Below are 12,280 nucleotides of genomic sequence, written 5' to 3'. Positions count from 1 at the left end.
CACGCCACCCACAGCCCCCCCGCCCCCCACTGCTGCCACCCCGGCCACTCCCCAGCAGACACGGCTCAGCTGGGTGCCCTGTGTGGCCTCCTCGGGGCATGGGGACCCCCACCCCAACGGCTTCCTGGACAGTAAGTGCAGCGTGGTCGGGGGTGAGGGCAGTGCCAGGTGCTGGGGGGCCGCCGTGTCCCCCAGCCTCAGAGGGACCGGTGCCCACCCAGGGATGGTGGCAGCGAGGGTGTGCAGGGAGGGCTGGTGCAGCCTGTGGGTGGGTGGAGGGACGTTGGCCACACGCCGGACACTCGTGCACGCCTCGCACGTCGGTCGGTCTGGGAGGGCTCGCGGCCACCGGCACAGGGCAGGAACAGGCCCTGCAGCTCTGCAGCCCCGCGCAGAACCCCCGGCACGGGCAGGCCCTGGAAAGCACCCCAGATGTCTCCTTGCAGTGGGGGGGCCCAGGCCAGACTGCCGGGTGCTGCAATGCCACCTGCTCTGGCCAGCACCTCTTGTGGTGCTTGGCTGGGCTGGGGGCAGCCCGGCCCAGGGGGGATGACCAGGACCCCTAAACCCTGACTGTCCCTCAGCGCCGGACAGAGCTGAGCCAGGTGGATGGATTTGGGCGCAGCTCTGGGAGGGGCCGTTCTGCTCGAGTGGAGCAGCCCTGATAAGAGCCCAGCTGGCTTCCTCCTCCCTGCTCCCCTCCTGTGCCAGCTGCCAGCGCTCCCCGGGGGGGTGTCCCCTTCCAGCCAGGACCTCGACCACCCCGAACACGGTAAGAGGTGTGGTCAGGTGGTTTTCACTATCCAGGTCACCGGGGGCAATGAAAGAGCAAGACTGAATCACAGGTAGATGAATTACAGGGAAATCCATCAGAGCACAGCTGCAGGGGGAGAGGCTGAGCCACTGGGGCTGGGCATGGGCAGCCAGGACACCCCAGGTGCTGCTGATGAGATCAAGGAAAGGCTTAAACAGCTCCTGACTGGAGCCCAACACCACGTGCCCGCTGTCCTGTGGGAGGACAGTGCATCCCAGGAGGGCTGGAGGTGAGCAGGGGAAGCTCAGTCACCAGTGTTACTGCAGGAAGGAGCCATATCCAGAGTGCTCTCATCCTGGGGATGAGCTGAGATGCTCCAGACAGGGGGAGCACCAGGCATCTGCCTCTGTCCTGGGGAGCCTCACCCTGAGCTGTGCTTGCAAGCTGTGCTGGCATCACCGTGGGCTTGCTCCCGTTTTGCCTCATGCTCCCAGCAGGCCGTGAGATCCCCGGAGCGGTGCCCGGCAGTGACACACCCTGACCTGCTGGGGCTCACGGAGCCCAGCCAGGAGTGCTGACGGGTGACAGCAAGGCTGTGGCTAAGCCTCGGCAAACAGTGGGACAGGATGTGCTGCTGGCCCTGGGCACGCCCGGCTTGTCCGTGGGTGACGTTGGGGACGTTGGTGTCCCCGGCGCCGGGGCCGGGATGGCATCTGAGGTGCAGTGAGAGCTGCTGCCTCATGGGGACCCACCTGTGCTGCCCCTCCCTGCCTGGCACCCACTGTCCCAGCCAGCTCTGGCTCAGCCAGCACTGGAGCATCAACCTCAAGGTCAGGGCCACTCACTCCTGCCCTGCATGCCAGGGGGGTTAAAGTCCCCTCGTTTTATGAGCCATGAAACCACTTTTATGACCCAGTTGTTTCTACAGCTCGGCTGCTTGGAGGCTCCTTCCTGTAAATGCACGAGGTGATATTCCAGGCAGGGGTGGCCTCAGTGCCACTGCTGCCACCTCTCCCTGCTGCTGCCCCCCGGGGCTGGAGGTCCCTCCCTGCCCTGTGCATGTGGAGAGGCCCACAGGACACCAGAGGGTGTCTGTGCCCAGGGTGATGCCCAGTCGGACCGTGGCTGTGGTCTTGCTGCCACTGGTGGTGCCACGAACCTGCAGCAGGTTTGGCATGGGCACGTTCCTCCCTTGGAACGTGCTCAGGCTGGGGGACAGAGGTCGGAGGGGGATCTGGGCTCTGTGGCAATTCCTATTGGGAATGGTGCTTTGTGCTCTGCCTGCTCCAGCCCCAGACAGGGCAGGTTGGTCTCTGTCCCCAGCAAGGACAGCGGTACCAGGCTGGAAGAGGGGCTGTGCCCTGACCTCTGCTCCTCCTGTTGCTCTTAACGGCTGCTCTCCCCTCCTGCTTGCAGGGACAGCCAGGTCTGGCCCCTTGGCCTCTGCTGAGCCAGAAGCTCGTGGGTGACCTTGAAGCTGAGCAGCGGCCCCAATCCGAAGACAGGTTGGCAGAGGGGTGGCTCTTCCCAGGAGATGGACAGAGTCACCAGACATCTGGTGTTCCAGCTCCCACAGGCCTCGCACAGGCCTGACTCCAGCGATGGGCACCAGACCGGCTCGCTGGCAGAGCTGAGGGCCGACAGTGACGACGATGTGTTTGGCTCCACTCAACACAGCACCCAGAGGGTAGAAAATGGCTATGGCTGGAAGAGGAGGTCCCAGTCACCCTCATATTTCCTGGAGGGTGGAAAAGATGTCTGGACCCCGTCCCCGGACAGGGAGTCCAAGCTGGAGGTGGTGAGGTCGGGAAGCCTGTACGACCTCAGGGCTTACAGGGGTGAGAGGAAACCCTCAAAGCTCTATGATGAGGAGGAACAGGACCTGTACAGGGTCCCTCCACCCAACATCTCACCCGAGAAAGCCAGGGAGCTTGAGGACGAGAGGAGGGAGGTCATCCGGAGCCAGGTGATGAGGAAGAGCTCCACCATTGCCGAGAGGTGGAGCTCCATGGATGAGCTGAGCTCCATAAACACTGGCATGGGCAGCCAGGGTGAAGGCAGGCATGCAGGCAGTGTCACCACCAGCTTTGCCATCAGCTTTGACAAACCTTCCCCAGGCAGGGCTGCGACACCTGTGGACCCTGACAATATCGACACGGAGCAGATCAACTTCTCTGCGGCTCGGCAGCAGTTTCTGATGCTAGAGAAGACCAGCCCAGGCTCTTTTTTCAGCCCAGGGCAGCAGGCCATATCCCCTAAGCCAGAGTCAGTGACAAAAGTCTCCAGGGAAGAGTGGCACAGCCCTGAGATGGCCACGAAGGCTGTGAGAGGTTATGGTAGTGCCGGTGCATCAAGCCAGAGCAGGAGGGACAAGAGTGTTTACCAGGTTTACAATGTGTCCTACGAGACACCAGAGAAGGAGGAGGTTTATACTCCCAGAAAAGCTCACACTGAAAGGTCGTATCCCACTGTGAAAATGTCCAGCCTGACCAAAGCATTGTCCAGAGAGGACCTGGACTCCGGCTTGGGTGAGATGTATAACGAAGCCAACACAGGCTACGGCAGTGATGGAAGTGCCTCCAATGAGACCTTCAGTGGCCTCGTGGATCTGAGGGCTGCCAGCAACGGGCTGGGCAAGGAGACGAAGGTCAGCAGTGAGACGCCCATCGAGCGGGAGATCCGCATGGCGATGGAGAGGGAGGAGAACCTCTGGAAAGAGAGGGGTATCCAGCGGCTGACCTCCGGCAGTGAGCTGGTGGAGATCCAGACCAAGCCTGTCCTCGCCCTTCATGGCTCTCCCGGCCCAGGCAGGAAAGGGAAGGACAGAGGCCGTGCTTCCCTTTATGTCCAGAGGGAAATCGAGCAGGAAACCAAGCGGGAGGAAGATCTGAAGAGGCAAGGGAGGCTTCTGGGGGCGTATGACAGGGGGACGCATCAGGAGCTGGACGAGCGCAGGAGGGTGTTTGAGCAGGAGGAAGCCCCCCCACAGAAGTCCACGGCCCCAAGGCAGGCAGAGGAGCGGAGGAGCTGGGTTAAGGAGTTTGTGGTGGAGCAGTCCTCGAGCCCCAGCCCCACAGAAGACACCAGGGGCAGGAGAAGCAGTCCCAGCTACACAGCGAGCATCGCGCACTTCCAGCTGTCCCAGCCGCGCTTCACCGTCAGCGAGAGGAGCCCGGAGAAGCCCTCGGTGTCCCAGCACGCTTCCGCCAGTGCCAGCAAATGGGGGAGCAAGGATTCCTGGGGAGGAAAGCTTCCCGGCTCCACCCCAAGCCCCACCGGCACTGCTGTCCTGCCCAGAGAGTACTTCTCCCTCTCCTTGTGGAAGCCGAAGGTCTCCTTCGCGGAGGACATGGGGACGCAGAGCCCGCTGCGGAGGGAGGACGGCCGGGAGGAGCAGTACCGGCTGCGGACCTGGAAGCCCCAGACGTCTGCACTGATTGAGGAGGAGATCCGGAGCGACCTGCAGAGGGAAGAGGAGCTGCAGGAGCAGCGGCGGCGGCTGATGAACCACTACAGAGACAGTGTTCCCCAGGAGGGCTCCCGCTCTCGGCACAGCTCCGGTAAGGGAGGAGAGGGGCAGAGTGGTACAGCAACGATCTTGGGGGATGCCCATAAGGGCTCCTGTGCACTGGTAGCAAGTTGTCCCAGGAGAACTTGATACCAACACACTGGAGTCAGCAGGAGAACTGCTGCTGAGGAGGAATGGGCTCCGCAGGAGCAGCATGGCTTTTGATTCGAGCTGCTCAGGGCTTGATGACTTTGTGTCACATAGCAGCAAACAGGGCTGGAAGGGCCCAGCTCATGCACTTCCCCTCCTAGCTCCTGCAGTCCCTGGCACAGGGCCCCAGCTGCGACCAAATCTGCCAGACCTCCTGCGGACGTGGGTCTGGGGCAGGGGCCTGGCTCTCCAGAGGGTCTCCAGCCCCCAGGAGCAGTCCTGGAGTCCCTCACCCCCCGATGCTTTCTTGTAAAGCTGCTTCAGGTGCCAGCGGCAGCTACTCGGTGTCTGGGTCTCCTGTCTCCACTCCTGCCTCACACCAGACGGGGATCCTGGGGCTGATGTCGTCCTTCACCCCACTGAGAGTGGCCAGTTCCTCCCAGGGCAGCACGGAGACCCTCACCCCGGACTCGTCACGTTCCAGCCCCTTTGAAGAGAGGAGGAGGAGGGTGAAGGAGGATGGAAAGGTGAATGTGCCCACCCTGCCCTTTCTGGGCAGCATATGTTTGGGGGGCTGGAGCCCAGGAGAAGACTGGTGGCTCTGGAGGTGGAGGTGGCTGTTCTGGCTCCCACCTGGAGCTGGAGGTCCAGCTGTTTGGCTTGGTGGGAGACCTGGTGGTGGTGGCACCAGTGAGGGGCCGTGTGAGCTCCCCAGGGCTGCACGTGCTGTTCAGGGCTGCCAGCATTGGGTGGGACTGGAGAGGAGCAGCAGCTTCCTCCTGGGGGGAACCTGGCCTGAACCGTTCCCCCACCCCGGAGAGGGCACGACTGTGTGTGCCTCCCCTCCTCTGACCACCCCGGGGGCTGGATCCAGCCGCCTCTGGATATTGCCCTGCCAGGCTGCCATTATCTGATCCTGTCTTCCCCTTTCCACAGTACGCAGGCATAGAACCCATCGACAAGGTCAACACAGAGGTAAAGTCCCTCAGGGACGCGGGGGCTCTGCTCGGGCTGCCCTGACACCCCCGTTCCCCCGCGCTCCCCTCGGGTGGGCACTGCGCTGAGCAGAGCGGGCGGGGGGGCTGGCAGGGGGGCAGCTCTGCAAAACAGATTGATTATAAAAATCCCTTCTTTACAAAGATCCTGCACGTTCTGGTCCGTGCAGGTAGTGGAAAGCACCCGAGTGATCCGTCACAAGAGCGCCATGGCCCAGCGCTGGGAGGCCGGGCAGTACGTCCGCGACGAGGACTGAGGGACCCCTGGGCCGGGGGCTCACCCTGTCTGGGATCGACTGACTCGTGACCAAAATACCCAGTCAGTTCCACCCCTGGCCACTGCAACAACTGGAGACATGTACCCTGCAAATCAATCTGGTTTTTTTGTCACTGATAATCCTTCCATGCAATAGATCTGCTCCTTCCTCCCCCTCCCTGTGGGGGAACACTTTTTTTTACTTTCTTAAGAGGGGAAAAATTGGATCAGTACTTTTTAATCACTTCCACCTGGAGTCAGCCAGGTGAAATCATCTGGTAATTCACTTTGCCCCTTGGGAGCTGTGTCTCTGGCTTACAAAAAAGCTGTTTTATTTCTCAGTGATTTCAGGTTTTTAGGTCCCGTGAGGCCGGGCATCGCCTCAGGGATACCTGGACTGAGGCCTCTGGATCAGCACTGCCCTGAGACTGGGGAATCAACACTGGCTTAACTCCTGTGATCCACGGAGACGCAGCAATTGAATATAAATATATATATAATGCTGTTTATTTTGCTAATTTATTAAAGAGTTGTTGCTCTCTTGTTCTTCCCAGCCTGTTCTGTCCACCTGCTCTGCTGGTTCTGCACTGGTGTTTTGGAAGAGACCCACGGTTTGGGGCTGGGGCTGCTGGAGCTGGGGCTGGGGGTCCCAATGGCTGCTGGGCTCAGGGAGCACCAAGGTCCCACTGGCTGGACCTGGGAGCACCCAGGGTTGGGGGAAGGGGTCCCTGCCTGGGGTGGGGATGGCACTGGGGGTTGGCATCGAGGGGACTTTAAGGTCCTGTCTGACCCCAACCACACTGCAATGTCTGTGCCTGGCTGCCCCTGCTAGGAGGGTCCCTGCACAGACCCCACTGGGACTCCAGCCCCACTCTGTGGGTGCTGACTGGGGGAGTTCCCTGGTGGAGCCCCAGGGAGCTGGGAGGGGCCCAGGTGCTGTGACAGGTTGGAGGGGGCTGACTGTGCCACCGGGTTTTTTTGGCAGGTGTGGGCCAAACCAATCAGCACAGGGGAGGAAAAAGCCAGACCAGTGGTGGTCTCAGAGCTGAGAGAAGCCTGGCCCCATGGGGCGCAGAGCTGTGCCCACGGCTGGGTCACCTGGGCACGGGCAGGCCCTTTGGGATGGCTGTGCCATCATGGGGCCTTCGTGATGCCCTCAGGGCTCAGCAGCATTAGGGGAACAGGCAGACACCCTCCAGCACTTGGTGAACTGAGTTTGTCTTTTTTTATGTCTCTTCAAACATCCCTAAGTTATCTGGTGCTGTGAAATTCCTCAAACAGGACCGATTCTGGCAAAGGGCTCAGCCCCCAAGGCCTTGTTCAGAAACCATGGAGGTGGCTCATAGGGCTTCAAAGGGCCCAAACTCCCCCTAGGAGAGCTTTGCACCACCAGGCCGGGAGCAAGGGACACCGCAGGGAACAACATGGAACACGCTGGTGTTCCAGGGAGCCAGCAGGGCACCTGCTGCAACCTGGCAGAACAGACAGACAGGACTGAGCTAAAGGTTCTTTTATTTGTTTCTGTCAACAATGCAACCAACAACCTGACTGGAATGTAACAGGCACTGAACAGCCCTGAGCAGAGCTCGGCACATCTCCCAGGGCCTTTGGGGAGCTGCATTTTGCACTCCAGGGAAACCACTTACCATAAAACCTTTCAACGCTGTAAGACACTTTAAATAACTTCTTAAAACAGCTACAACTTCTGCAATCTACGAATCTTTCACTAAGGGAAATGACCTGAACCTTGTCGGAAGCAATCCCATGAGATGGGGATCAGCAACGTTGTCATTCTCCTTCCCTGCAGGCCTGTGCCCCGGGCTGAGCTGTGTCAGCCCCCAAAATGAAGGGGCAGTTGACACTCCTGGCTGGGCCGTGCCACCCTCAAGACCTCTGTGTCAGCACTGGTGGTTTCTCATGGCACTGACTGTACAGTAGAACATTAACTTGTTTGGCAAATGTGAAACTGAAGATTCTCATTAACTCACTGAATTATCAATTCCAACAACAGAAAGAACAACAGAGGAATTTACCTTGAAGCTGAGGCGCTGCAGATGTGTAGGTGCCTTCAGCGCCAAGGCAAAGACCAGCAGAAGGATGTTTGCTCTCAGCCTACACCAAATATCACGACAGGATTCTGTTTCAGAGGAGCCTTGGAGTGGTTTAAGGGGGAAAGCTGAAGGGACACCTCTATTGCCTGGGCTTCCTTACGGCTCCTCTGATTTGCTGGGTAATAACTTTCAAGATCTTTTCCATTTTGGCTCTTGTCAGTGGCTTGCTGAAGTACCACACCTCATCCCAGCTGGAGCACTGTGGCCTGGGAGCCAGGTAAAGTGCATCACTGTCGTTCAGGCTGTCCGGTGGCCTCCTCCTGGCATACTCCTTGTAACTGGTGACTGGACAGTTCTCTGGATCAGCAGGCTTGGCAAAGAGCCGTGGGCTTGACTCCCCTTTGTTTCCTTCTGGGCTCAGATCATCCTTCCACTCCAAGTACTCCACCTCTCCCTCACTCTTCCTCAGCACCAGCTGTCCCCAGTAGAGGTGGCGGCTCTGGCTGTGGGTGCTTGCCCCAAACCCCCTAACAATGCTGGTGAACATGAGGTGCAGAAAGCCCTGAGGGTCCGTCCTGTTTAAAATTCCCTTCTTACGAAGGTTTTCCACATCTTCATCTGTCAGGTTCTCCAAAATACTCCACTCTTCCTCCCTCTTCTTTTGGAACAGGCACTGATGCTTCAGTTTCCAAGCTTCCTGAGAGGCCCTGAACTCCAGCCCTCTGACCACGTTGTACTGGTAGCCGTGCTCCTTGAGGTACCGCTCGATGTTGCGCTGCAAGAAGCCAAAGGAATGGGCAGAAAAATCCGTGCCATCCTGTCTCTTGGTGGAGCTGAAGAATGAGACCAGGTAGCGGTCGAGGTCTTCAGGCGGCAGCGTGTGGATCTCACGTGTCTCAGAGGGGTGGTGCAACACCAGCCAGTCTTTGAACACCTTTATATCACTAGTGGGACAGTTTTTCTTTTTCTCCTGCTTCTGCAGAACACCTGAAAGTTAAGACACAGCTTTGTAGACAGCGAGAATTCACAAAGATCAGTAAAACACGAGGAGATGCAGGATGGTGTCCACCTCCCTCCTGAAAGCCACTCGGGGGCCAGGACTCTCTCAAACCCCCTCCCCTAGAGCTGTGGATCAGTTTTGTGTTCTCCACAACCAGCGGCACCTGACAGCACCCACCCCTCCAGGGAGGGCTGGGCTCCTTCCTGCTCCCTCTCTGTTGGCTGCTGGCCCTCCTCACTGCCAGACAGGGAGATTTCCCTGTCATCATGAAATAAAAGCATGAACCAAAAGCTGAGGAGGATGGTGAGGGAAAACAAACAGGTGAGTAAATGTGTATTATTATTTCGTTTAAAGGATTGCCAGGATTCCAGTTGGGCTCTCTCTTAAGTTGCCATGGCAATACCACATCTACCTAGTTCAATGTAGCGTGAGAAATTAATTCTTTGGATTGCTGGAAAGCTCCATCTGCTTGCCTGTGACTTGTCCAGGACTGAGGAGGGGGAGATGGGAAAGGGCTTGTGAGCCAACATCTATAGGTTCCCCTTTTTGTACCAGGTTCTTTTGTACAGGTTTAGTTGTCATCCTGACATATTGTGGATGGATTAGGTGGATTCCTCTGATCCCTGTCCCACTGGTTTGGGTTTCTGACCTGTTTTGTACTGACTGCTCTGGGTGCAGAGAGCAACAGCTCGTGAATCAATAATGCCAAGGCCTCTTCTGAGCCATGAGCCAGCTACCTTGGCAGGAACAGACACTACACAGACATTCCCAGGTGAATGTCCAGTCCCTTCAGATGACACTTGATGTCAGTTATGAAAATAGTCAAATAATGCTCCCAAAACCCAACTGTGGCAGCTTGTGTGGTTGTGGCTCCACAAGGAACACGAGTGTCTGTAACCCCAAGCCTGTTCAGGACCAGCACCAACGGTGTAAGCACATCACAGACAGACCCCAAATGCTGCCTCAGCACCCTCTGCCCTTCCCAAGCACGTACCCAGGCCCCCATGCTGCAGGACAGTGCATATGAAAACCTTCATTCTTGGAAGGACTAAAACAATACATGGAGCTCCTGGCATTTCCCATGCAGGGCTGACACTGCCAGTGCTGGGATCTTTTGCTGCTGGCTTTGGTGCAGGCAGGGCTTCAGCCACAATTTCTCTGGGTTAAGTTACCTCCCCTTGTTTCCTTCTCTTGAGACCCAAGTTCCCATCTCTGGCTCCAGTTTCCCATAGAGATTCTCTCAAGTACAGTCAATGTTCCATGTGGGGATACTACATAAAATGGAAGACCAAAGTGTTCAACACTGGGATGTTGAGGCTGGGCTGCAGCCAAGAACACCTTTGGGTAACTCAGGGAAGGGTATTTCCTACAGAAGTGCTAATTGCTTCAGGCAGGGACCTTTTTAGTCCCTTTGAGTAGAAACAAGAGTGCCCCAAATCCGAGGGATTTACTTAGATGCTGCAGAATAGATCTTGGCAGTGATGTGAACTCGCCCTCCTTTGCTATTTTGGGAAAGTGATTAAAAGAACACCCCCACACCCCTGCAGGCACAGAACTCTGGGCTCTCTTACCTCTGTCTGAGGCTGCAGGTGGATGGCTCTCTGGACTCTGGAAGGCTGAAGGATGAGGTGCCTGCCTGGATGCCGACGGCTCGCTCTCTTCTGCCAAATTCTCAGTGCCATTCCTGCTGGAGTCCACTCCCAGCAAGCCACGCTTTGGAGGGCTCAGCTGGAGCTGCTGCTGGACATCAGCGGTGGCTTGGAACTTAAAGAATGTCACCAAGGGGCACGACTCAAGCTGGGGCTTCGCTTCAGTGCTGGAGACAGGAAGAGGTTTGAAACACACCTTTGGTGCTGCTGACCCCGGGGGGTTCCTTGCTCTGGAAGTTTCAGCTGTGGGCCCTGCAGCAGTGAAATGATCCGACCTCAGGATGTTCCTGCCCGGGTCCTCCAGGTTGCTGACAGGGGACTGCAGAACGTAGGCACGGGCTAGAGGTGGCCCTGCCATGTGGGCCAAGGCAGATCTTTGAGGGGCTGTTGGCTGGTGAAATGCCAACTCCTGGCAGTGGAGCATCTGCAAATCCACCTGAGTAGGTGGCTCTGACACATTATTCTGGTTGATTCTGTCTCCTTGGTTGTCTTTAACTGCCACACACTGCTCTTCATCAGAGATGATCAGTACATCATTGTCATCTTTGAGCTCCATGTTCTGACCACCAGTTTGGAGCCCAGCAACTGCCAAGTGCTGCTCTGCTGCAGAGCAAGATGCCATCAGTTCCCTGGTATTTTGACTCCCTCTGGGTGATGCCTTCTTATGCCTTGTGTAGGCTGTGTCAGCCTTCTGCTGAGTGACTCCTGGGGATCTGCCACATGACCCTGTGCTCCCAACATCTGCTTGACCCCTCTCAAAAGATGATGGGGTCAGCCTGAGCCTCTTTTCCCCAAAGCTATCTTCCCTTGCTGAAGCCTTGGAAAACTGGGGCCTCCTTTTCCTTCCTGCAGCCTCAGTCTCTTCTCTGTCTCTGTCATGTAACTTCTCATACTGCCAGTGATAGGCATGTCCGACTCTGCACATCCACAGCATAGCATTGTCCCTGCTCAGGTGACCCGTGTTCTGTATAAATTCCAGGGCTGGGATCTCGTTGCATATGGTCCCGTGACTGTGTGCCCAGATCACAAGTTTGGAGAGACCTGTGTGAAGGAAACTGGCTTTGCTGCACTCTCCATCATCAGAGCTCTTGTTCTGCAAAGGCATGTTAGAAAGAACATGAGTGAGAGGGGCTGTGCAGAGAAGAGCAGTCCTGGGGCTGTTTCTGTCCCTCCCCAATAGAGTGATAATTGTAGATCGGCAATTTCCTCTCATGATTCCTTTTACAAACCAATTTGTTCATTCTTTCTGTCTGTGGGATCATTTATGCCATAACAGAACACTCACCATGCTGCTGCCTTCTGTGTCACTGAGCCTCCTCTCAGGTGGAGATCAGTAAGTGACTCTTTGAATGGTCTCTCTCTCAGCACCTGAAATAATTATCACACGTGTGTGTCTATATACATGTATGTATGTGTATATATATACTAAAAAAACCCTGGCCAGCAGATGCAACTGAACTTCTCCAAGCTCAGCCCAGAACAAAGACCACTTCAGGCCCATGCCCTCCCTGGGCTGAGCTCCCTGGGTTCCCAGGAACTCCAAACACAAAACCTGACTGGAGTAAATATTTGCAGGATCAGCCTCTGCAGCACCAACAAAACAGAAACGAAATATAAACATTGGAAATAGGATTTTACAAACTGAACTCTGCGAGTTGTTCCTTCAGCACTCTGTGGTTGGCAAGCTCTGTGTCTCCAAGTGCTGAACTGCAGAGAGAGAACCAGGAATAGCGAGCCTGGTTCAATCTGACATTCTCTGACTGTGCAAACAGTAACAAGAGGCGGTTTCCCAACCGAAGGATTTGCACATTTAACTCGTATTTATACTAGAGACTAAATCTGAAACTCTCCCATCTATTTGGAAGGCTCCATGTAGCAGCCTGGACATTCCTCCCTGTCTCTGTGTCACAGGGAACA

At 56.7% G+C, this 12,280-nt stretch overlaps 2 protein-coding genes across 12 annotated transcripts in view; one reads left to right on the top strand and one right to left on the bottom strand.

Annotated features, from left to right (window-relative positions):
- The first annotated feature begins 39 nt into the window (after positions 1-39).
- On the top strand, positions 40-6,216 carry MISP (mitotic spindle positioning). Of its 7 annotated transcripts, none has more exons than XR_003531079.1 (5): positions 40-131; positions 2,171-4,314; positions 4,856-4,939; positions 5,349-5,387; positions 5,578-5,656. XR_003531079.1 is itself a non-coding variant. In XM_027664363.1 (5 exons), exons 2-5 carry the CDS (start codon positions 2,289-2,291, stop codon positions 5,662-5,664), a joined length of 2,355 nt encoding a protein of 784 aa, XP_027520164.1. In that variant the 5' UTR covers positions 40-131; positions 2,171-2,288; the 3' UTR covers positions 5,665-6,216. The 7 variants fall into 7 exon arrangements, 6 of the variants coding, with proteins under 6 accessions (XP_027520164.1, XP_027520159.1, XP_027520160.1 ...); XM_027664363.1 differs by having other exon boundaries at positions 4,737-4,939; positions 5,578-6,216; XM_027664358.1 differs by having other exon boundaries at positions 4,728-4,939; positions 5,578-6,216.
- A 951-nt stretch (positions 6,217-7,167) lies between these two features.
- Positions 7,168-12,280, bottom strand: part of LOC113957175 — a 19,031-nt gene continuing 13,918 nt past the window's right edge. For 2 of the 5 annotated variants that reach the window (XM_027664384.1, XM_027664386.1), the window contains 4 exons: positions 11,649-11,731; positions 10,286-11,456; positions 8,892-8,972; positions 7,168-8,701 (listed from right to left, as the gene is read on the bottom strand). In XM_027664384.1, coding sequence (XP_027520185.1) covers positions 7,854-8,701; positions 8,892-8,972; positions 10,286-11,456; positions 11,649-11,651 — 2,103 coding nt within the window. In that variant the 5' untranslated portion in view covers positions 11,652-11,731 and the 3' untranslated portion in view covers positions 7,168-7,853. Of the gene's footprint in view, positions 8,702-8,891; positions 8,973-10,285; positions 11,457-11,648; positions 11,732-12,010; positions 12,270-12,280 lie in introns of those variants that run through there. The other 3 variants (XM_027664385.1, XM_027664388.1, XM_027664387.1) reach the window with 3 other exon arrangements.

This window comes from Corapipo altera, unplaced genomic scaffold, assembly GCF_003945725.1.
Source record: "Corapipo altera isolate COAL_440 unplaced genomic scaffold, ASM394572v1 96, whole genome shotgun sequence".
Taxonomy (NCBI): domain Eukaryota; kingdom Metazoa; phylum Chordata; class Aves; order Passeriformes; family Pipridae; genus Corapipo; species Corapipo altera.
The sequence above is the reverse complement of the archived record's forward strand: the minus strand, read 5'-3'. Positions and strand labels throughout refer to the sequence as shown.